The 27,002-nt window shown below is 34.2% G+C and overlaps 1 protein-coding gene across 1 annotated transcript; it reads right to left on the bottom strand.

Annotated features, from left to right (window-relative positions):
- Window positions 1-12,556: 12,556 nt before the first annotated feature.
- LOC18430050 (ankyrin repeat domain-containing protein 2B) lies at window positions 12,557-24,671 on the bottom strand. Its single transcript, XM_006840214.4, has 9 exons — window positions 24,570-24,671; window positions 24,405-24,476; window positions 22,584-22,735; window positions 21,464-21,673; window positions 21,230-21,378; window positions 20,923-21,094; window positions 15,681-15,773; window positions 13,138-13,277; window positions 12,557-12,983 (listed from the first exon to the last, which is right to left on the bottom strand). Exons 2-9 carry the CDS (start codon window positions 24,415-24,417, stop codon window positions 12,884-12,886), a joined length of 1,029 nt encoding a protein of 342 aa, XP_006840277.1. The 5' UTR covers window positions 24,418-24,476; window positions 24,570-24,671; the 3' UTR covers window positions 12,557-12,883.
- Window positions 24,672-27,002: the final 2,331 nt, after the last annotated feature.

Raw genomic sequence — 27,002 nt, 5'->3', positions numbered from 1 at the left:
ATTGATCATCTCCACATCAAGATATATAGCCATGAGAAGAAAATAGATTTTAAGGTTCAAAAATAATTTATTTTTGTTAGGTATTTTTTTTATCGTCAATTTTCAAGTTTTTCAAATTTTCATAGATTCAACACTAATTTTGAAGCTTTAAACTTTATAAATAAAAATAAAAATATATTTTAAGGCTATCACAAAAATTTCAAGTATTGAAACTACATTTCTCGACATGATTTGAAGGTAGGCTCTTCATTGTTTAGAGCCTGAGCTCCATACAAACCCCACCTATCTAAAATTGTAAACTGGGAAAGATTTAAAAAAATGTTTTAATTACATAAATAAATTTCCAAATATTTCAATTTAAAATTAAATATAAATATACAAAAATAGCCTAACACCTAAATTATTAGCACCATCACCTAAGCTAATAGCTCTAAACATTCTACGGACCTCAACATTATATTAAAACAAAACACATCGGCCTACATATAAAGCCGATGCCCAAAAAAATTAGATGGGTATCTTAATTTATCCATGAACAAAATCTTAAGATTCTTTTATCCAAAATTTCATTATAAAAAACCAAAAGAATAACATAGAAAGTATGCAAAAACTATCAAAATTCCTAACATATATTTTAACTCAACTTCTCACTTCAAATGGTCGAAACATTGATTAAAAAACTAAAAAGTTATAACTTCCTTAATTCAAATAACAAACTAAAAATCATAAATCAATAGATTTACCATAAATCAATAAATTTATAAAACTCATCCATAAACAGAGAGAGACGAAGCATACCTTGTTGAGAGGTTGAGAGGGGCACATGAAACTATTTTGAGAGGTTGAAAGACTTCTATTACAATACTCTTTCTCTCTCTTGCACGTACTCTCTTTCTCCTCAAAACTTTTCATTTTCTTTCTTACTTGTACTCCCTCTCCTTCTCAAAATCTCTTAGTATCTCTCTTGTGCATATTCTCTAAAATAAATCCTATTAAAATATTGACTTCTTAAAATCTTGCATTAGGAGATCTTTTTCTACTCTCATCTCTCCCTTTCTAAGCTTTCTTTTTCTTCCCCTTCTTCTCTCTTGCACATACTCTCTCTATCTCTCCTCAAAATCTCCCCTACTAAAATCTTTCGTTCTCTCTCGTGAATTTGAGTAGGGGATAGGTACCAATTTTAGGAAGTTTGAACCATTGATAAAGGTTTTCATATTTGGATGGGGAGTCCTCTTGGATATGGAAACGGGTATATATATATATATAGGAAAAGATGGGATTAGCCCACTGGCTCATATGAACATATGAGCCCAACAGCCCATATTAAATCTGAGCCGATCTAATAATCACAGATGTCCGGTAGTACTTAAATTTTTTTTTTTTTTCTGTAAGTCCAAATCACTTAAAATTTTAGGTGTGTGTTCTTCTCATCAAAGCGCACCTAATAAAAATAAAAATAAAAAATTATTTGAGAAAAAAATTGACTAAAATGTCTCCCAAAACATTTCAAGGGTATTTTGATCAATTTATTTCATGTAAAATATTTTTTTGATATTTTTTAAAGATTCACCTATTTTTTATGAACGCACGCCTAAAATTTCAAGTGATTTGAATTTGTAGAAAAAAAAAAACTAAAATTTAAACACTATCAGACATCCGTGATCATCAGATCAACCCAGATTCAATCTGGGACGTTGGGCTCATATGAGCTAGTGGGCTAATCTCATTTTTCCTATATATATATATATATATATATATATATATATATATATATATATATATATATATATATATATATATATATATATATATATATATATATATATATATATTGTGCATATTCTCTCAAATAAATCCTATTAAAATCTTAAAATCCGGATTTCTTAAAATCTTATATTAGGATATCTTTCTCTACGCTCTTCTCTCATTTTCTTCATCGTCCCCTTCCTCTCTCTTGCACATACTCTCTCTCTCTTCAAAATCTCTCTTAAAATCTCTCACTATCTCTCTTAAATTTGAGTTGGAGACATGTACCAATTTTAAGAAGTTTGAACAAAAAAAAATAGGGGGGAAAGACGTGAGGTGTGCATCCATTGAGAGAGCCTCTTGGATATGAAAGAGTCTTAGATATATATGCATATCTCTCTCACTCTTGAATTTGAGTTGGGGATATGTGCCCATTCTCTCTTTTGCATGTACTTTTTCTCTAAATCTCCCTTAAAATCTCTATGCATCTCTCTCTTGAATTTGAGTTGGGGATAAGTACTCTATCTTGAAAGGATTTTATGAAAAAGCACGGTGTATATATATTTTTAAAAAAAAAATTACCCCTACACCGACATGATCACTTACAATATCTAATTATAATCAAACCACGTTTGAAATAAATAAAATAACAATAAAATCAGTTCTCAATTGATGCATCTTCAAATGCAATTATTTATTCAAGAAATAAAAGTAGACCTTAATGTTTTATGAGAAGAGAAGTAAATATTTAAGAAGGTAAAATTGCCAGAGATTACCTCAATTAGGCTTAATACACCCCACGCCGAGTCTCCTCCTTCCGATGGTGCTCGAGATCTATGATCAGTATGTTGATTTCCCTACTATGGCAAAAATCTACTCAATGGCTTAATCTTGATCAAGCCTCTTAACTTGATTTTAAAAAGATGAGAGATAAATATGAAAAGAGGGAGAGATCTACTAGCAAGGGATTCTACCCCTTTGCCACCCATAAAGAACAGAGGTGAGGCGTGCCATCAAAACATGGTGCAATATGGAGAGAGAGAGAGAAATAAAATTGGGGCGTGCCTCCTTCATTTGGTAATCCAAAGCTCTTTCCAGAGAGAGCTAAATTTTGGGATAGGGAGAGAGAATTATTAAAAAAGAGAAGAGAATACGTATTTTATTTTATGAGAGGAGACTTTTTTTTATAGATTTTCTATGCCATAGATTTTGCCTCAATTCGTAGGGTCAAATTTCAACCAACGATCTAAAGAGACTTGTGGGGTGAGGGATTTGAGTCATCCATCTCTTTGATCCACCATCAAGATTCAAGGAGATGAGCTAGAGCATTATCCTCCCTTTCCTAAATCTATTCCTTTCAAATAAAAAAAACTTATATTTTAATATATCCAATCCTTAATTATTAGATCAACCGATCTTGATTCAAAAATTTAGTAAATATCTCAAATATTCAACCTTATGACATCAGTTGGTTATACCTAAAAAGATAAGTTAACCAAGAGGATAAATATTATTCTCAAGAATGTTACGTGAATGGGTGGGGGCATGCCACCCTTTTGGTGGCCACGTATGGGCTCCACCTGATCCACATCTTTTTAAATTGGGCCTCATATTTTATGGATGTCCCAAATATTTTTAGAAAATATTTTATTTCATATTTAGAATTTTTAAATCTTCTATTTTATTTAAAACATTGAAAAATTAATTTTTCTTAATTTATAAATTCAAATGATAAAAATAAAATATTAGAAGATTCACAAAAGTTCAAATAAACATTCTAAAAATTATATAACATAAAATTAATTAAAATTAATTAATTTTGATGGGAATCGGATCCGTTAGATCTAAGAAATTATCAATACATGGGAGCACTCCACCTTTACGATTCTCCTAGCTTTTTCAAACTGACCTAATAGTTCTCATGACCCATAGTCCACTGTAGGGGTTCATGATTGGATTGCCAAAATTAGCCAATAGACTAGGGAACGCAATCACAGTTTATGGATTTTAAGTTCTCCCCTAGAGACAAAAATCATGGTCTTCCAGATGCAACCATGACTCTATGATACATAAGGGTAATATCTCGCACATGTGCATGCTTTACCCTCATTAGTGAATCTCAAAACGACTATCTATGTACGTGACATGTGATGACATAATAATATGGTTTTAGCCACATCTCTAAAGGCTATTCATCACACGCAAGGGCCACATAGTCTCATGGCTCTCATCTTGGTATACTCCGACCTCATCAAGGGATAACCCACTAAACCCTTCTCGGTATATCCTTATCCACAGGTATCTTGGGTTTTTCCAAGCTTCGGCTGGCTTAGCTTGTCGAGCCTAGTCCGAGTATCAGCAAATAACATTTGCTTAATATGGTCCACAAAATGACCACATTCCCACTAAGTTTATGTTTCACTATATAAAATACTCTTACAAGCTCTCATAAGGCCCTTAAAGGCAACATAAACCCAACATCTCTCACTTGGCTTTTGAAGGCCTTACATTTTCTCTTTCTCACTTTCTCTCATCCCCCTATATCTCTCCCAATCACAATCTCTCTCAATACATGAATCATGGCCTTTGCCGTCAACCATTTCACTAAAAGACTCATAGTGGCAACGCTTTTTTTTTTTTTTTGTTCAGATCTCATCCCGAAAGTGGTAATAGTTCATCTTTCATATCGCATCGTGAATCATGAACATGTTATTACATAAAATCATCACGTATCCTTATCATATGGGCTCGTATCCTCATGGGCTCAAAAGAGTTCTTCAAACGAGCCGTTTCTTTCTGTAGCCATACAACCAGCGCCACACATATGGGTTCTATGGGTAAGCAACGTCATAGTCTGTTATTTCAACTAGCTTGTCAAACACTAGGAACTAGCACTGAAATATTTAATTATATACGCTTGGAGTTATTATGGAATCGTGACTCCCTTTTACATGCATATCACTGCCGTGTTGTCGCAAAAAGTCCTCATTGCCTCACAACACACGGGTTGAAAGTCAAGTCGATTAAAATATTTCTTAATCCATACAGCTTCCTTGGCCACCAAATAGCATGCCACGTATTCTGCCTCTAAGACGGACAATGTCACCGCATCCTGTTTTTTTTATTTCTAAGAAACTGCTCTCCCTCTAAACATGAACACGTATCCAGATGTAGACTTCACATCATCTGAATCCTTGAGATAGCTTACATCTGTATATATGAATATCCAAGCAACTAAAAAAAAACATGGGACTATAGCAGCTCCCACTCAATTATTGTACATACAATATATACATTATCAACATTTTCATGTCTATATCATGAGGTAGCATAGCAAGTCTCATGCAATAAGTAATTCAATACCCATTGGTTTTACAATATGCAAAACATTTATAAACCACAAAGGTTCAACCACACTAGTCATCTTGGTAGTAAATCCATACAACCCAAGTTATCTAATCAATATAACATGTGTCAATGAAGCCTAACAAGATAGTCTTCCTACAACATTCCATATGGTTCAAGGTCTTAAGTAATTGAAGATTCTAAATAACTACAAACATGAGTCAATGCATATGGGTATTTAAAAACCTATGCATGACAGTTTTTCTCCCAGTTTTATAAATACCATTAAGGCATAATGGTTTTATTCCTTTTAAAAAATCGACTTGGTATATACAAGCAATTGTTAGGTACTAGTATGACAGGATAAAATGATTTTTCATAAAGAATTAGTAGATCTAATATGACTATAGGGTTTTCTCAAAACATCCAATTTAATATTAAAAATGTATGTTTAGTCTTCAAAAATCATTTTACCGCAATCACCTACCAAGTCATGTTTACAGCAACAAAAACAAGCCATAAAGTCCATATTACAATTTTATCTAAAATAAAGCATGAATAAATAATGGTTATCAAAATCTTGACAAAAATTTCTTTTTGGCAAATATGGGGACTCTATGAAAAGATCATCACATGCAACACATCATATTACTAGACATTATCGGGAGGATGGTCACTAAGACCGAGTTCCATCATAATACTCCCTCCATGCTTACATATTTAAATAAGTCATACCCATCTCTCTTGTTTCATACTTAAGAATCTACGCCCTTGATCAAATCACATCTCCATGCGTATCACTACCTTAAGTAGTTCGTACTCTTAGCACAAGTAAACACCATAACACATGGTATTCATAAACAGGCTCTTTCAAATTTGTTAGCACATATCACTCAATATCCAAATACTCCATACATATTCATAAAACAATTAGCCAAAATGCAACCAAAGCATATAAAAAATAACTGAATCATCTTTCCCTATATGATCCTACCATGTAATATGGGATATAATTCACACCTCAAAACCATGTAGCGTAGTACCTGGGCTTTCTTGATTCATTGTTTTTACTTTTTTGACAAACTTTTGTGATCTTGGAAGAGCACGTAATTGATGGAGAATATATTGGTTATCGGTTTCACATGTCATGAAGTATGCATCTCTTCGGCACTTGGATTCTCCCTTTCTCACGCTGTGACGAAAAATTTTATTCATCCCATCATTTCAAATATCAAAAATTCAATTCTTCCACTGATCTTTTGCTTTTCTTTGCTACCTCAAAGCCTCTCTATATATCCCTTCATTTCGAAGAAACCAAGATGCTATTATAGGCATTGTGTTTCTTCTTCTTCATATAATGTGTCGTAGCTTGCCAGCTCTATATTACCTCTCTCTGAAGTTTTATTATAATAAACCATACGTATGGCACACTATAAAACCCCTTTTAATAAGCCTTAAAAAGGTCTCCATTACTGGAAATCCAAAAATTTGCCTTAACATACCGCATCTTTTAATTTATTGCAGAATAGAACGTGAGCATCCCATGATAAAAATATGATACATCTCAACTTATAAAGAGTTTCTCTCTAAATCCTTTTGAGTACTGAAACAGACTCGAAATTTATAAAATAGTTCAGTTCCATCCCTAAATCATAGCATTTAGTGAGTCTATCTTTTAGTGACTTATTGCATCACAATGCAATTTTCTCAGCATAAAATCAGGCTAAGCATCTCTCAATAAAAAAAATGTTTCTATCAAACCTCAAAGAATTTCTTCTTGAAATTTCTTGTGTTGCAAACTAGACTCAAAACTAAATCATAACTTCATGGTATGAATCCCAAATAATACCTTCTTTCAGAGAAATAAATAAAGTGACATATACATCACAAAATAACCCATACTACAGAATTCCAAGATGAACATTATCTAGTAAAATTGCATTTTATCTCTACCCTTGTATCATTTTACTTTCAAACTAATTTTGTATCAAAGTAACACATCATGGTAGGACATGTATTTCCACAAGCGTCATATCACTCTGTTAAGTAGGCTTGATAATTATAGATATTTAAGTCTCAATGAAGAGAACACCATAATTGTAGAAAATTCAGGATGACCTATCTTCAATCCAAAATTTGTATTCCTCTCTTCAAATAGATATTTCTCTCTCAAATAAATTTTATTAGAAACTAGACTCAGAATAAAAGTCTAAAAACTTAGTGTAGGCCATAAAATATTTTGTTAAGAATAGAAATAAAATCATGACTTCCAAGTCATGAAAATAGTTTTCGTTGCAGAAAACAGCACTTGCGCATCTTTCAATAAATTGATCATATCTTTCAAACCACAAGAAATTTCTTGATGAAACTTTTTTTTTGTTTGAAAGTAGACTCAATTTTATTAGTCACATTCTAATTTCAGCTAAAAATAAAATCATATGGTTGGTGAAAAAATCACGGTACTCATTGGACAGTCATGGATTTTACAGGGTCAGAACTGACACCCTTCATTGATGTGTCCATAACTTTCAATTCCCTTAGGATCTCCCACTGAAATTATGTAGGTAGATCCTACTCTCAAAGACACACAAAATCACTGAGGTATTCAATAGAAAAATACGTCATTATCTTCTTCATATAACTGCTCCAAAATAACACAGAATACCAATTCTTTAAAGTGTCTTTCTCGGTATTTTGAATATATTTCAATAATTCTTAACCAGGGTATATTACTTGACCACAAAGATTAGTAGCTTTCTTACATCTCGTTCCCAAGCTTAATCTCGACTCAATAAAGGGAAAAGACATCTAATGGCTTCAATTATCAACCTTGCTCTGATATCAATGAAATGACTTTATGATAAAGCACGACGTATTTATTTAAAAAAAATTATTTATCCCTATATCAGCAAGATCACTTACAATATCCAATTATAACCACTCTTAAAATAAATAAAATAAAAAGAAAATCGGTTCTCAATTGCTGCCTCTTCAAATACAATTCTTTATTCAAGAAAGACTTTAATGATTTATGGGAAGAGAAACAAATATTTAAAAAAGTAAAATTGTCAGAGATTATCTCAATCGGGCTTAGTACACCCTACGCCGAGTCTTCTCCTTTCAATGGTACTCGGGATCTATGATCGGTATATTGATTTCCCTACTATGGCAAAAATTCACTCAATGGCTTAATCTTAATCAAGCCTCTTAACTTGATTTTAGAGAGGTGAGAGATAAATATGGAGAGAGAGAGAGAGATCTACTAGCAAGGGGTTCTACCCCTTTGCCACCCATAAATAACAGATGTGATGTGTGCCACTAAACATGGTGCAACTTGGAGAGAGAGAGATAAAATTGAGGCGAAAGCTAAATTTTAGGGTAGGGAGAGATAATTATTAAAAAGAGAAGAGAATACGTATCTCATTTTATGAGGGGAGACCTCTTTTTATAGATTTACTATGCGATAGATTTTGCCTCAATTCATAGGGTCAGATCTCAACCGTCGATCTAAAGAGAGTTATGGGGTGAGAGATTTGAGTCATCCATGTCTTTGATTCACCATAAGATTCAAAGAGATGAGTTAGAGCTTTATCCTCCATTTCCTAAATATATTTCCATCAAATAAAAAAAAACTTATATTTTGATATATCCAATCCCTAATTATTAAATCAACCAATCTTGATTCAAATATTTAGTAAATATCTCAAATATTCAACCTTATCGACAATACCTAAAAAGATCATATTTAAAATTTGTAAATCTTATATTTTATTTAAAACATTGAAAAATTAATTTCTCTTAATTTATAAATTCAAATGATAAAAATAAAATATCATAAGATTCATAAAAATTCAAATAAACATTCTAAAAATCACATAACATAAAATTAATTAATTTTGATGGGAATCGGATCCGTTAGATCTAGGAAATTATCAATACATTAGAGCATTGCACCCTCAACTGCAAATCACAATGCGCCTAGCTTTCTCAAACTGACCCAGCAGTTCCCATGATCCACAAGTCAACCAATAGACTAGGGAATGCAATCCCAGTTTATGGATTTTAGGTTCTCCCCTAGAGATAAAAATCATGATCTTCCAAACCATGATGCAACCATGACTCTAGGGTGCATATGGGTAATTTCTCGCACATGTACATGCTTCACTCTCATTGGTGAATCTCAAAACCGCTATCTATGTACATACTGTGTGATAATATAACGATAAGGTTTTAGTCATGTCTCTAAAGATTATTCATCACACGCAAGGACCACACAGTCCATTGTCTCTCATCTGAACATACTCCGACCTCATCAAAGGATAACTCACTAAATCCTACTCGGTAGATCCCTATACCCAAGTATCTTGAATTTTTTCAAACTTCGGCTGGCTTAGCTTGTTGAGCTTAATCCAAATATCAGCAAATAACATTTGCCTAGTATAGTCCACAAAAAGACCACACTCCCACTGATTTTATATTCCACTACATAAAATGCTCATACAAGCTCTTATAAGGCCACATAAAGCCTATACACTTAGGGATACTTCTCATTCCTCTATACACTTGGGAAACCTTCTTATTTTTGCGAAACGTGTCCACCCTTTAACTCTTGCTTAATAATATAATATAGATAATATAATAATAACAATAACAATAATAGTAACAATAATAATAATATATTATTATTATTATTATAATTTTACATATTTTATACTAATTTGGGACAGGTCCGATCAACCCCAAACTAGGCCTAACTGAACCCGCTAGAGTTCATGCCCGATCCAGAACTAACCTATCGGATCCAAAATTGGACCAGAACTTGATAGAGTTCATGCTGAACCATGAACTAACCTATCTAAACTTTGAGTCTAGATAAAGATAATAATACTAATAATATATTATAGTTTTAGATATTTTATACTAGTTTGGGATAGGTCCGGTCAACTCCAAACTAGGCCCAACTGACCCGATAGAGTTCATATTGAACCCACAACTAACCTATCGGGTCCAAAATTAGATCTCGACCAAGACCTGATTCGGGTCATCTTGGTTGGCCATTCTGAACCGATTGCCAGCCTATGTCAACCATGTGGATATCATGGATATGAAAGAAAAGAAAAATTAACACCAATAATATTATTTTTTAATATTTGAAGAATTTAAAGGTTTACTCGATCTGTATTATTTTTTGAACTTCCAATTTTATAGTAAGGGGTAAAAACTAGAAGTTCTTCAGTGCTCGAATTGCTTTTTGAGAAGGTCTGACGTACACCTTACTCTGATTATTCAAGCAAACCATCGAGAGAGGGAGAGAGTTCCATTAGACTAAACTCTTTGTTTGATTTTTCACATGATAATCTTTTATGGAAAATGTTAATGTTGTATTAAGTGAACGGTATTACAAAATCACATGATAGGGAAATGCTATTTTTTATCGCCACAAATGTTTCGCCAAACCACTTGTCGGTTTCTTGTGAGGTGACATATATCTTCGAATAAGTGGTGTAAGCGCCAAGGACATGGGGAAGTTCTGGATGCCCAGACGCTCTTATTTCATCTGAAAACACACATTAAGATTATTGTGTGTCTTTTCGTGATAATCTTAATTCTTATTTTTAAATATAAGTTACATTGTATCCATGAATAATTTAAATAATTAATGAGAGTTAAAATAAACAAATAGATTCAACAATATTTTTTAGGAAAACTATAATTTTAGTAGTCAAATTACTTTTCAAAATTTATTAAGATTGTCAAATCATTCTACTTAACATAAGGCCTATTTGCTTTTAAATTTCATTCCAGTAAAGCTAATATGCCTTTTTTCCAAAATTAAAAATCTACGTCAAACATGTTGTAATTTATGCTCACGTCCCCATTTTTTTTTATTTCTATTTTTCCCATAATGCCATTAGTTCGGGTTTTGCAAATTCAAATCGGCTTATTTGAGTGATGGTTTCAAATTTTCAAAATCTGAACCCTACTTTTCGCCTACTTAACTTGATCCCTTCTCCAAAAACTCAAACATGTACGAAGTTTCAAAATGTGAACCGGTTGGTTAACAAATTTCCCGTTTGGAATTTTAATTTCCAAACTAATTTGTTATACTTACGGTTTTTGAAAATCTGAGCCGATGGAATTTTCAAAAAAAACAAAAGACCGAAAGATAGGAACATCAACCTGAAAAATAACATATGGGTTTAATTCTTAAAAACTAGGGGATATTAGCATAAATTTTCCAAAAATTAATTAAAAGTTTCCCCAAAGATTAATTAAAAAACAAGAATACTGAATGTAAGCACACCCCGTAAAGCAATAGCTTAAAAAAACCCTCTATACACGTGGAAAAAATTTATGCAAGATTGAAACCCTGTGGTGCACCTCAAGAGTACAATAGAAGAGTGTTCTAGAGTTGAAAAAACTTACCTAATTGATCATCTTGACTGGATATAAAAAAAACAAAAGAAAAGAAAATTCAAATCCTCAAAATAGAACATTTTTAGTAAGTAATTCAGACCATCTATTTTCAAGATTATAATGTATTTCTAAATCTGCTCAATTTACACCACTTCTAGAATTTAAATTTCTTAATTATGGTTGAACATGGATTTTCTAGTTATAATAAGGTTTCTGACACCTGAACTACTGATAAAATTTACCCAAGTGTCTTAATTATATAATATAAAGTGGGGGCATTTTATGACGTACAATGGTTTGTACAAGGTTGAGGCTCTGAACAATAAAAGTAAGACTTCCTAAATAATATCGAAACATGATTTTTCAATAGCGGAAATCTTTGTGATAGCATCAAACTTTATTTGTGGCCTTAATTATAAATATAAAGCCTCAAAAATAGTGTTGATCAAACAAATCTATAATAACTGTAAAATATTAAAAATTAACGATCAAATAATGCACTCTAAGATGTACTATTTATCAGATTTGAAATCCATTTTTTCATCTTTATGCATCAGGTAAGATGCACTATTTATCGGATTTGAAATCCATTTTTTCATGTCTATGCATCTTGAGGTTGAGATGACTGATTTTTCCAACTCTAAAATTTTTTTTACAACAAAATGCCCCTTACAACTATAAAAATTACATTAACAAAAACTTGATAAAAAATTTCAAGCGGCACAATTTATAATGTTAAATTACTTGAAAATCCACACACGCACACACATGTATGCATGTGCACGCACACGATTTGTATGCGTGCGTCGGGATCCGAGGCCAAGGCTGGGCTACAGACCCAGCCAGTCAGGCCTTGTTCTTGGTCCCGGTCCAGCCAGGTCAGGTCCAGGTTGGGGGGGACTCTACTTGGATCCAGACATCCTTTTGCAGCCATATACATGCTACTGAAGGTGCACACCAATATTGAAGACCTAAGCATACCTATAACCATTCACAGAGATGCATGTGCTATATTGCTCAAGGCTACCTCCAAGACCATCATGCGAAATTTTAACCAGAATCATAGCTTAATTCCATTTGAAACAATGGGGTACACTCACACCGTTTGCTAGGGGCAATAACCGCGTTTACCTACATGATGTTCAGTGAGAACTTGCTTTCCTTACATGTCTGTCAACTGCCTACATGAAGCACCTGATTGAGACCATCAACTGAAGGTGAGAGCGCACCCCATACATTTATCCTTAAAAAGCAAGCCAACCCAAAAACAGAAGCACAAATACTAATTTAATGTAAAATGATTTGCTCCATGCCCTGCAGAGAGACACAAAGCAGGAAGCAATGGTTTCGAGAAGACAAATTTCACAAGAGATATTTATAGGAACGCGTCTTTCTCTAGCAGCTTGAGGACTTCTTGCTGATTGTTGAGCTTGGCAACATCTATGGGACTCTTTCCATCCAAGTTTTGCAGGGTCCTGCACAAACAAAAGGCACATAAGGTCACAAGACATAGCGAAATCTTTTTTATTTCTTTATTGTCACAAGAAGTAGAAATAGAGAGAAGGGAAAAGTGGCCAAAAAGGAAATTGTTCAAAAAGGCAAAGAAATGAGTGTCATAAGTTGACTTACACAGCTGCACCACTCTTGAGGAGGAGCTCTACGCACTCCTTGCGACCATAGCCAGCAGCATAGTGAAGAGCAGTGTTCTTATTCTTGTCTAGAGCGTCAACAGCAGCACCGGCTTCAAGTAGAATCTGGGCACATTTCACCTACAACAACAACAGCCACCTGTGATCGCTACCTAGAACAAATAGCCGTAAAATGTCAAGGGCATAATGACAGTCCCTTGTTCCTTCCTTACGTTATTACAAATTACAATGGCAATGAAGTAACTGAAAGTTACTAAACCGATAAAGCAATCACATATATCATTTAATGAGGCATAAAAAATTTCAAAGAGGTAAAGAGCCCATAAAGAAACAGATCAACGAAGATTAAAAACTTTCTAAACAGTGAGGAAAGGAAACATTAACATGACTCCCTTAGTAACCATGGTCTTGAAACTCAAAAGCAGATTGAGAATAGGTCCAAGCCAAAACCGAGTGGATCACTGATCAGTGAGCTTTTCAGTCTTCTTGCCCAAAAAACTTGAAAATAGGTTAATTTTATCAAATTTGTTTCTAATATTCCTGCCCCAACCTTGAATTAATTTTTTAAATACCCCTCCCACCCAAGATACTACCAAAGCTTCTAGTAGGGGAGAGAGGGAGAGGAACACAAAACTGTGTGTGAAGAACATCTGGACAGCAACTTGAAGTGGGCTATTGAAGGATGGAAGATTAGCTGGTCGGAAGTGTGAAGAATAATCAAAATGTGGGCACATTACCTTGGAGGAGTCTTTTATACCATGTTGAATAAATTGAGTTGGCTTTTAGATGGATTTATTATGTGTCCCTGATCACATCAGATGGATGAAAACCCAATACAAAAAACCTTAGAGAGAGATTTCCCATGGATTTGGGAACCCTCAAAGAAACTGCACCCATCAGTTTCTCCATTAACCAAAGTTGTAAGGATCTCAAGATCATGACTGAAACATGTCTTTAAGGTTGACACTTACAAAAAAGACCAGGATTAAACAAGGAATGTTCTGCTAAGAAACAACTCAAGAGGAAAGTTGGAACCGTTGGATGGTGCACAAAGGAAGCACAACTATTTGGGGATTTGGAAATCCATAGCATGCAGAAAATCGTAAATGACCTGTAGGATATAAAATGTCCAAAAGATCTTGAGATAAACTTGCCAAAACTCAAAAAGGAACCCTCAAATCTGTTGTTCCAGCAGCTTGGCATCTCACTCGTCCAAACAGGACATGTATAAAGTGCAGCACATCTAGGGCACTGTAAGTGCAGTGGAGTACACAATAAAAGATTGACATGACAATATTTTCATTCCATGCAAATTTCTTCACATACTGAAAAGGTTCAACAACATTTTCATTCCACGCGAATTTCATTAAGTTTAGGTTTTTTTCATCCAGAAGTGCTTCTTTTTTCAATCCTTCTGGTTCTTAAATGAAACATGCAGCTTCTGAAGTTAAACCTTGATCGTTTAAATTTTAAGAAGGAATTCCATACTACATAAATCCAGTAATTCGCATGAAACGACTATGACTCAGGTAATTTACGCAATACGTATTAAACAAGATAAAATTTCTTTCCAGAAACATAAAATTTCTTACCATAATATATTAAGATACACAAACATTAAAATTCCCTAAATTTGGGAACCCCCGGATAATTAAATTCACCTGGAATTTATGGAATTGCCCATACATTTTGCTTTGCCCAAATTTCTGGGACTCCTGAAAAATATTTAGGTTTTCTTAAATATTTTGTATCTCATAAACATTTCTTAGTGTCAGGAAGCCCAAACTAGATGCAATAGAGGATCTTCCCCAAGATTTAGGCTTTTCAATTTATATTATAGAATCCCAATGTCTTAGGCATGTTACTGATTTGGAGGAAATTAAGGGCCCAAAATCCACTGATTTCTGGATAGAAGTCAAAAGGAAAAATAGGATTAGCAAGAGGAGGACATTCATAAACCTTATACAGAGATATATAGGAATCTTATGGATGCACTCTCTCAAGATAAACCAAGAAAGGAAAAAATAGAGAACTCAAAATGGGACTTTCATTTTCATTTTTATGAAATAACAGTAATAGATATTGCAGTTAACAGATTCAAGGAAAAAACAAAAAAAAAAGATTCCCAATTATGAAACCCTTAGGGTAGCCCGGGTAGCCCGGTAGAAGGAACACCTCCATCAGAAATGGAGACAACAAAAAGAGTAGCTACATCAAAGGTGAGGGACAAACCCCAAAGAATTGTAGGCTGTAGCCCATTGGCCACAAAAGCCTCAGACTGTGGATATCAATAGGGAATAAGTAAATGACCCTTTTCCTGAAAAGAGAATGAGTTAAGTGCAAAGTACAAACAAATTTATTGGTAGATATTCACTGCCGAACTTAAACAACATAAAGACAAATTTAGTGAAAGATATTCAGTGCCAGTGCCAAATGTAACAAAAGTCCACAGCAAGAAAGCATACATAGAGATCAGCTTAATTGATCATCGAAATTTCAATTAGATCCTAGGAGCAGCCATACCTCGCCATATCCACAAGCAAAATGCAATGCTGTCCTACCCTCTGAATCTTCTTCATCTTTGTCTGCACCAGCAGCCAATGCACTCTTCAAGCCCTACACAAAAACATATACAACAGAAGCGAAAACGTCATATAAGTGCTACTACACTAGAGTACCACAGCTGCAAAGGAATGATCACATTTGTCGAACACATCAAAGAAGATCAACAAACTAAACAAGATATTCAAATATAGATATACATAAGAGGCCCTCTGTGGCAGTTGGTGGAAGAAAAGTTTCCACAAGCAACTATTTTAACCAAAAACTCAGAATACTTGAAATTCAAGAGACCCCCTTTTTAGTTAGGGTGCAGTTTGCATACGGACGCATCCGTAGGTGTAGAGGTATGGTGCACCTTCAAATTTTATCATGGTATATAATTTTGATGTAAAATGTTCTTAGGATTATCTCAAAATCTATTTTTATATTTAATTATAAAATTTTAAATTTAAAAAATGGTTAAAATCAAGTAGATCTATAAACATATGAAAATCTTGAAAATGGACGGTGTAGATAATATGTTGTAAAATGCACTATTTCTAAGACAAAATCTTTTTATTTTTTATAGTCATACATCTCGATGTCGAGATGATCAATCAAAGGGTTTTCAACATTAAAACTACCTTTTCCGATGGAATTTTGAAGGGCACCCGTAGTTCTACATTATAAGGTAGCAGCCTTATATAAACTTTGTCCGACCACTTAAAAAAAAAAAAAAAAAGAGCCCTTTTTTTCTTTTTGAAATAACTGATTTGAACAAATTTCTTACCATATTTATAATAATAATGTTAATTAAATGTTGAGTTATTAATTATTTTCTGTTGAACCGTTAAATTAATTGTGAACAAAATGATCTACAGAACTTCATGAGTAACAATATGATAAACCATAGAGCCAAAAGTATTCTTAAGAGGAAACTACAGAAAGCATTTGGCCATGTAAACAAGACATTTGGTGTTAAAGAATTGATATTATTAGTTAGTGGCTATTCTCATAATTTTCAGAGACAAAGGGGGGGATCCAAGAAAATAAAAGAAATCCATTAAGAAAATATGCCACGAAAGTAACAAAATGGAGTCATATCCTGCTGTCTATTTGTCTATGGAAAAAGTACTTCAAATTCCAGTTAATGTTTAGATGAAATGCAACCTTTCTAAGTAAATTACAATATTTTGGAATCTGAAATCACTAAAGATGGAAACTAATTGGAGAAAAGAATTTGCAATGTCTTGGCACACAATATATCTCTTGGAAGTCATATCGTACAAAGCAATTTGCATATAAGGTTGGAATAATAAGTTTCATTTTTTAAAGAATTTTATAGGCTATAAAAAATTGACCTAATCCCATCATGAACCATCTAAGCAAATTAATAGAGTCACCCTTGGTCAAAAGAGGCAAGGAAATCACAAAGGTAAAGCCTAATGTAACTAATATATTGAACCAATCAGATCCCTCCACAAAATTCAAAATAATAGTATAAGCTAAATCCTATTGCTTATACATTTATCCCAATAAAATGATCCGCTGATCCACAACAAGCAATTCGACATGAGACTTAAGTCACTCGTAAATTATTGTTTTTGTTGTCAAAAAGAAAAAGGAGCCAAAAATTCATAAAAAAATAAATTACTGTTTATGTTGGCATTGGATTGAAAAAAAAATGCATTTTGCAATCTATTCTCACGTATATTAAGGGAAAGCATGCCACTACAAATGAATGTCAACCGACAAGTTCATTCAACTAGTATTAACCATGAGATATCAATAACCCATAAGACGGAAATTATCAAATGAGGCGCATGAATATAGTACGATAGTAGAAATCTACAATAAAAACAAATAGTCATACAATTAATGAAAAAAACCCAATCAAAAGAACAAGCTAAAGAGACCCATAAACGAGAGAGAGAGAGAGAGAGAAACAGAGAAAAGGAGAGAGAGAGAGAGAGAAACAGTCTCTAAAAAATAATTCCAGTAAACCCAAACAATTTTAGTATGCCCAGATAGAAATAAGACCTAACCCCAGTTCAGGAAGCCTTGAAAACCCTAGTTCAGAAATAGTAAGTGATAGAGAGAGAGACATGTGTATTTTTTAATGGAAGAGAGAGGTAGTGGTTGTGCATTGTTGTGAGAGAGATGTGGATGCGAGAGAGGGGAAGAGAGAGGTGGCATAGGCGGCGGCTGTGGTTGCTGTGTGTGAGAGAGATGTGGAGGCAAGAGAGGGTGGAGGCGAAAGAGAAAGCAGGAGAGAGAGGCGGAGGCGAGTGAAAGAGTGGGGAAGGGGTTCCTTGGTTTTGGTTAGAGAGAGAGAAGAATAGGGAGCATGTTTTCTTGAGAGACACACAGGTGAGTGGGAAGAGAGAGATGGAGGGAGAGAGAGAAACAGTCGATACACTAAAACTAGGGTACGGGGTGTCAGGTCATTAAGATAGCAAAGAGAGAGAGAGAGAGAGAGAGAGACAGAAGGCTGCCAAATCACAGCCATTCATTTTCCCGCTTAAATCCTGGTTGTTGGGTGCATGTATAGGGTACACGAGTAGGCTGATGCCTAACAGGATGAATTTCCAATATATAGTACATAATATATAATATAAAATGTTAACGTTTATCAAAATATATATATAATATATAATATAAATAATAAGAAAATTTATCAAAACATCTTAGATGGAGAATTTAACATTTTACCCTTATGCAACTATTCTAACTAAGAACCAAGTGTTTTTCTAAGGGTTATTTGAAATTAAACCAAAAGATATGGAAGGGTTGAAAAGGGCAAAGGGTAAGCCCAAAAGCACATGGTTGGAAGTTGTCCGAAAAGATATGGGGACTTGTGGCCTCACTGAGGATATGGCTTTTAATAGAGTAGAATGTAGAACCAGGATTCATGTAGCCAACTCCAAGTAATAGGGAAAAGGCTATAATGATGATGATGATGGGTAAAGTGTTAAAACATTCATCTCTCATGGGTAGTTTGATAAATTTCCCTAAGTAATATATCATATATAGTACTAATTTGCTATAGCACTATAATACTATATTATATACATATAATATTATAGTTGTATAGTACTATATAATAGCGAGATAATTGCAATATATAATATATACAAATAATATAACTATAGTACTACATATTACTATATTATTATATGTTATTATATGGTAATAGTTTACTATGGTCCTATATAATACTAGATATAATATTAGATAATATATAATGGAAAAAGATCATGTCAGCCCATGGGCTGATGGAATTGTGTGAGGCCAACGTCCCAGATTGAATCTGGGCTAATCATCACTACATTTCGCATTTTAATTTTAATTTTTTTTTCTACAAATACGAATTATACAAAGTTTGGAGTGTCCACTCTTCTCATTAAGTAAGACCTAATAAAAATAATTAAAAACTAATTTGTAAAAACCAAATTGACCAAAATACCTTTAAAACTTTCAGGGTATTTTAGTAAAAAAAAATTAAAAATTATTTTTTTAATATTTTTATTAGATTCGCCTATTTTTCAAGCTTCAGCACTCTAAATTTCATGTGATTTGGATTTGCAGAAAAAAAATTCAAATTCAAATACGAAATGCAATCATGACCATTAGATTGGCCCGAATTCAATTTGACCCATTGGGCATTTACTGTAGTTGTCAGCTATTGGTTGATCTCAACTAATCCATATATAATATGTATAATTAGAAGGGTCTAAGAACGGTGAGGATCTTAACCTTTCCCTTAACCCGTCCCAAGCCCGGGTAAAAGAGGTGGCTTGTGTTTGGTAAGCAACCAACATCAAACTTTGCCAAAAATTTCCATGAATCTAGAAATACAGCATCAATACAAAGAACTTTGGAGGGATACTTTAGAATCTAAATGTTTTAAAATTAGCTAGACAAATGCAGAGTATATGGAATGCAAGTTTAATAATAATAGAAGTTGAGACGAGGAAGTAGTTACGATTGACGGCCATGAAATACCAAAAAGAGTTTACTTTCGATATCTTGGGTCGATAATCCAAGAAAATTGAGAGATTGAGGAAGATGTCGCACATACAATTAGAGCTAGGTGGGTAAAGTGGAGATGTGCAACCGAAGTTGTATGTGATCACCGAATACCAATGAAACTGAGAGGCAAGTTCTATAAAATAAGTGTGAGACTAGGTTTGCTTTATGGGGTGGAATGTTAAACGATCAAGAAACAACATACCCATAGAATGAGTGTAGCTGAGGTGAGGATGTTGAGATGGATGAAGGGCAAGAAAAGAAGGGATAGAATTCGAAATGAATACATTCAGGAGATTTTAGGTGTGGCAACAATAGGCAATAAGATGAGAAAGAAGACTTAGGCAAGCTAGCCATGTGAGGCGCAATCCCAATACATCACCTACTAGGAGGTGTGAGTTAATTCAAGTGGAAGGCTCAAAAAGTGCAACGGGGTAGGCCCAAAAGGACATGGTTGGAAGTAGTGAGAAAAGATATGGGGACTTATGACCTCACTGAGGGTATGACCCTTAATAGAGCAGAATGGCAAACTAGGATTCATGTAGCCGATCCCAATTAATTGAGAAAAGGCTCTGACAATGATGATGAATTAATATATGTATGAAGAAAAAGAAGAAGCCAAGGCCCACCTTCACAATGGGGCTAGGTGCTAGGCTGGGTAGCACCCCCGCCTTGGCCACCTAGACCTCCCTCCCCTATAGGTGCCTACCTAGACCTAGGTGCGTCTAGGGCATTTGTATGCCTAGGCCACCTAGGCATCTTTTTTTGTTTTTTCCATTTTTGGGGGGGTTGGGGCGATTTTGAACAATGCATATACTAGCAAAAAAACACTTGCAATGCACGTTTTTATTGTAGCGATGTTTTTGCTATGGTTTTGCAATGCGCATTTCTATTTAGGTAGATTGAAACCATTAAAATATGATAGATAAAGATGGTGCAAGCCCCTCAATTGCACATGTAGTCAATACCCATCAGGTGGGTAATCATTAAAGAAAATCTAAAGATTTTGGAAAATCTTTTAAGAAAAATCTCATAAATCAAGAACTAAATCCAACCATATTGCAGCAAAAACATTATCATAAACACTCTTCTACCAAGATAGGATTTCGGATCAAAACAAATTCAAAATTTTGAGTATGCATGGAAGAACAATTTCCCTGAAGGTAACACTAAGAAAGTTACAAAAGAAACAAACCTCCACATCACCAACACTTGCAGTGTGATGCACAGTAGATTCGTCCTCGTAGCCACCTTCTTCTTCAGCTTCTTCCGGTCCAGATTGTTCGGTTGAAGTTGCAGCCTCTCCGGCAGCCCCAATTCCCATAGCTTGACCTAACTTTGAAAGGACCTCAGGATCATTCCAATACCTAAAGAGAACAACATAGGAGTTGATGAAACTCACAAAGAAAGATGAAGATTAAGAGATTAACTTTTAATGAAGATTCTCAAGAAGGGACATACAGAACATTATAGCTTCTAAATCTAAATAATGCAAGTCATACCTCATCATTGCAGCAGGACCACCGGTCTCAATTTCTTCTATAATATGCTTTAATGATGGATCTTCCCTGACACGAGACATACGTTCCTCTAGTTGTTCTTTCTGAGCTGGATTAGTCAAACTTTCCAGCATACCAGACATGGAAGGATCCTATAGGAACCCCACAATCAAAATTACTTTGCATCATATCCTTAATGTAACACTGTATATATCACAGAGGGATATATATCCTTACCTGCATAAGAGCATTGCCAAGACGTTCAGTCATGGTCATAAACTGAGGATTTTGCATTACTTGCTGCATTGTAGAGAAGTATTGCTGTGTGTCCAATTGAGGGATGCCATCTTGTCCTGCTCCTTGAACACTTTTCTGAAGCACCTCTGCCATCTGGTTAAAGGATGGATCCTTTGCTATCTGTTCTGCTAACTCCTTGATGCTTGGATCCTACAAGAACAGGATAACACAGTTACTATAACATGTGAACTTAGTAATTTTCTAATAAAAAAAATATAGGATTATTTTGAAACTATATTATAAAAAAGCAAGTACTAAATGTCAGGCACTAGAGACCATGCGAAAAACGACAAGATAATATTACAAAGTAGCAAATGCAAGGGCTTTTGTTTGTTGAGACAAGTTCTGCCAACGTTGATGACCATCAATTCGATGGTATTCAAGAAAAACAGGTGCTCTTTTCAACTTCAAACCTGGTCACTTTGAAGGGTGCCAATTACAAATAACTCAGGCGGGCAGGTCCACTTGGGCTCGCCCAAGTTGTTGAACATTAATAATGTATCAAAGACTGTGACATTACTTACTACAGATTATTCATGACCCTTGTCCCAGAAAACATTTTGCAATAAAGAATTGGGTTCTCATTCTCACAAAATATCAAAATGCACATTTTTATATGGGCAGGTGGACATCCAACCCATGGTATAACAGCGCAAAATTTTTTTGTAGTGGTGCATTTCTATGTACTATTTGGATGCAAGCAGATATATCCCATCATTGGCATAGCAGTACAACGTCCACTTCCACAAGCCGTATTATCTCTTTGCACAGAACAGTAAATATACAAAAGATAGTTCGAGATTTGGTATGCATTAATTAGCAGGAACTAACGTATCATCAGTTAGTACCGTACCTATTTCGTGGTCATCCAGGAAAAACACAAGGCAAGGCATTATTTTAATACTTCAACACAATTGGACTACTGCCAATAGGCAACCAAGTAAAAAACGGAAATATCTGAGTTACTATATGCCATTCACCATTCAAACACTACAAACCAATTTTCCAAGTTGGCATGGCTCATGAAAGATGATAGCACAAATGTAGAAAAGAAGCATACATTAAGCAATCCAGACATCGCAGAGAAGTCAAATGGATTTGCAGGAAAACTCGTCCCAGTCCCAGAAGGAGCCCTTCTTTGGCCAGGCTGTGACTCTGAGGAAGAAGAGTCGGTTTTTGAGACCTTGTTATCGGCAGAATTCGACTTCCCATCTGTAAAACATGCAACAGAGTTAGGAAGAAGTTCATTTACAGACAAAAAAAAATTACATACAAGAGAATAACTATCAATTGTCAATGCAAAACAGCATGGAAGCTCTTTTGCTATAAGGTTATTCATGATGCATTCCAAGTCACAAGTTATAAACCGTCAAAAGATTTATTTCATTCAAAAAATAATAGGACAAAACACATCCCAATAAGATAGCAGGGGCACATTGTGCCACATAATTTGACGAATGACCAAGCAATACTTTTACTAAAACAAAAGGACACAATCCCCTTATCTCGCCCCCCCCCATCAAAAAAAAAAAAAAAAAAACTCTTTCTTCTAGAAATACATATGCATTAGTTCATAAAGAAAATCCAAGGTAGAAACCAGATAATTTGATGGACACAGGTATACTAGGCATGCTCAAATATACAGGTATCATAAGTTATATGCGGATCTATCCACATCCTTATTGTCAAATTTCCAAACTCTGGTGAACTTTCCTAAAGGATAGCTCATCGATGCACACAGCAAGAATTCACACATGATAAACTTCTTCAGTGGATCCAAAACCACTTACTATAAAACTTGTACATTGTAAATTCCTACAAATACGTATATTCTTAAATAACTGATCGTAGTTGTATATCTTTGAAAGAAACATCCAATGTGAACCAAAAATTAGACATACTTTTCCCTTTTCTAATCAAGATGAGACATTTCAGATACGGCTATTGAAATTTTTAAGATTTGGTATTTAACCTTCAAGAATGATAAACTTGGAAAACTATGCAGTTTGAGCCAGGGTTTTTGACACGAGCATTAATGGCCTTACTAGAATTTCACAGTACATCTTATTGGGTCTTGTAGAAACCAATGCACAAATACTGGCAAGAACCAGCTAGATAAGATGGGGAATAAATCTGATGGTAACGGCAAATTAAATTGAATAGAAAAATATGAAATTGGGGGAAGAAAACACTGAGAGGGAGAAGTGAATCAAAGACGAAATCATGCATGCGCGAGAATGCGCATCAATCCCAGTATTCATCCCGACACCATCCCTCGCCCAAGATACAAAGTGAAAGGACAGATTACAAATGACAATAAGAGGGATAAACAAAACATGCACATCAAATTAGTGAACAAAGACATACCAAAAAATAATATTGACCAAGAAATAAATTCTCCACAAGAGAACCATTTCCAATCAAACAAATCGGGAAAAGATATAGCATCAATAATACAGCAACAAAGAGAACCTAACCTTTAAATAGCGATTGTGATGAAAGAAATAATAATAACGACCATAGCAACGGTAGGATGACTAAAACTATCTGATTTGTTCCTCGAAACCCTTCCATTTAACGAGCACATAATACAAGGAAATCAAATTTCATTCCTTCATTTCATGAACACATAATACAAATAAGTTAATTTCATTATCTGGAACTCTTGAATGCAATATACAGTTTCAATATAAAAACATAGATAAAAAACATAAAAAACTTGCATGCTATATCGGGATTCAAAAAAATCCATATAGAGAAATTCCCCATAAAACAAAAGAGACTGATAGACAATCTACACAACTCATTATAAGAGGGAACCATTTCCCAGCAAATGCAATGATCTGCATAATAGTAAAAGTGGAAGGAAGTAAAGGCTTACGAGATGATGCCATGATTATAGTTTGGTCGCCGGATTAATTAACTCCCCGCGATTCCCAATCCTCCTACCAACCTAAATCAATGGCACACAGAGTTAGGTTAAAGCAATTCCAGCGGATACTAGAGAGAAAGGGAGAGGGAGTTGCAGAGAGAGAAAGATAATTACTTGTTGTTATTGAGAGTAGTAGGGGGGATGAATCTAAGATTGAAGAAATAAGGAAGGATCCTGCAAATTGAGCTGCGCTTTGCCTTCGCTATTCGTAGGCCCGTCTGCGTTTCCCCCTTTCCCTCTTTCTATTATTTTCCAGACTTGTAAAATATTAAAAAAAGGTACAGCAATGTGTTGTTTGTTATATCTTATCTCTTTCTATTTCCTTGGTAAGCAAGGGTGCCAGAGATGCCCCTCATCTTCCCTTTCCCATATCCGCTTGTTTGTTTCCCCCAGTTTGATTGGCCATTTTTATCATGGAAAATGAACCCGCACACATAATGGTGTGGCAGCACCTCATCTAGTCATAAATGCCAACCCCTAAAGAGAGGCATTACAATTAAGATAACACCAATTATCGCATTGGTGAGGGGGTTGGCTTGATTAAAATCTATCAAACTACAACTTGAATTGGTTAGACTGGATTGCAGAAATAAAATAAAATAAAAAAAAGATAATAGTTTAAAAATATAAATAATATATTAAAAAATTTATCTAATGTCATTTAGTTTGTTGAACTGATTAAAACCGCTTAATTCGAAAACATTACAACAAACTTTATTTTTATTTTGGATCAAACCTGGCAAGGAACTAATGGGTGATCCAACAGTTCAAACTAATATTGATAACTATGAAAATATGACTACCGATAACAACCCAGTACCAAGTACAATTCACAAAAAATTACTAATTTTAAGGGAAAGTAAAAAATGAGGTCATTTACCTTTGATATACGTGCTCACAATTCATCTTGCCATTGGATGTGAAATTGGGTGGCTACATTTATTCCATTGATCAAACCCAAACTTCAAAATAAATTTTCTTGTGTGATACATCCAAACTATCAAATTTCATATCTGATGCTGGTAAGTAATCGTGACCTCATTATATTAAAGGTAAATGGTCTCATTGTATACAATCCCTGATTTTGAACAATCAAAAGCAATGAGTAAATCAAAACTTCAAATATGTAGTTTCGATGCAATAAACCTCAATGATGTCGTTCAAAAATAGACCAATGTGATATTTTCAGGGTATTTGTATCTTTTTATAATTATTTTATTATTTTCACCCACTTTTCTTTCAACAAATATCACTTACAAGAGATCTCATTACAATAATTCTTGCTTTAAAAAAATAAAAGTAAAACCAACAAATCCAATATCTTTAAACCTTTATGTCATTAAACTAATTTTCTTTAAACAAATAAAATAATCACTACTTCTCTTGTGCATGAGAATGTAAATACAATATAATTGAGAAGGCAAAAAATAAAAAGAAGATGCAATAAATAAATAAATAAAATGTTGGATATTACTTTAACTGAACTTAATACACCTCATACCGTATCACCACCATCAAATCGCTTGAGATCAACAATTAGCCTTCAATCTCAAACGGAAAGCACATTGAGTCACCACCATCAAATGGCACGAAAGCAACAATCAACCTTTAATTTCAATGGGAAAGCAAGTTTCAAGGCAAACCCTCTAATGGAACCATGAACTCTTAATCACAAAATTCGAACTTAGGTACAAGCCCATAAAACTTAGTTCAATCAAAATAACATCTATGTGCTATTACCCAACCCTTAGGTTATAAGAGGGAGATAGAATACCATCTAGGTGGGGCGTGCACCTTAGGTCAGCCTAGAGAGACACATGGTCCAAAAGGTGGGCATGCCCCCTTTGTATGGTCTAGAGAGCGAGACTTCTAGGGTTGGGGTGTGCCCCTTATTACTATCAAAGAGAGATAAATATTTAGAGAGAATAGGAATATTGGTGTGTAAAGAATTATGGGTAAGATGTATTCTTTTTATTATATAAAAAAATAGGATAATGGTTTATTAGGATTTCTATCGATTTCCTCATTCTTGTGGATTGAATATGAACCGTTGATCATGGGTGACTTGTGGGGTGAGAGATTTGAGCCCTCAATTCCATAGATGCTATAGTGTTATAGCTTTTATCCCATTTATCATTTGACCATTATCCTAATAATAAAAATTAAATAATATAACATAAAAATTAAATAATATAACATTAATCATAAATATTGTGCTTTATTCAAATTATGCATGAGCCTCCAAATTGATTCAAATCTTCCTCAAGCCTAATCACCTTTCCAAATCTCATAATAACTTATCCAAGAAAAAGCTGCTACTCATGTCAATTCAACCCTATAAAATAGGAAAACCCCTCCAAATTGGGGTGCCATGCGGATAGAAAGCCCCAAAAATTGGGGCATGCCACCCCATGAGATGGCTTTATTAGCCCACCAATTTAGGGCATGGTGTGTCGATGTGCAAAATGGGTCTCAATGTTATTTTAAATATTTTTAAAATTAATTAAAAATTTTAAAATTATTTTGAATATGTAAAACATTAAAAAA

The sequence above is a fragment of the Amborella trichopoda genome, chromosome 2, assembly GCF_054954075.1.
Source record: "Amborella trichopoda isolate Santa Cruz 75 chromosome 2, AtrichopodaSantaCruz75HAP2 v2.0, whole genome shotgun sequence".
NCBI lineage: Eukaryota > Viridiplantae > Streptophyta > Magnoliopsida > Amborellales > Amborellaceae > Amborella > Amborella trichopoda.
This window is presented reverse-complemented; position numbering and strand designations above follow the sequence as displayed.

Bases quoted from the DNA above. Each gene is read 5' to 3' on its own strand.
- LOC18430050 (XM_006840214.4), bottom strand. The intron at 21,674-22,583 runs GTATGCTTCTTT...CTGTTCTTGTAG, and splicing joins CGATGTCTGGATTGCTTAAT to GATCCAAGCATCAAGGAGTT. The intron at 15,774-20,922 runs GTTTGTTTCTTT...GTTTTTGTGTAG, and splicing joins CAAGTGTTGGTGATGTGGAG to GGCTTGAAGAGTGCATTGGC.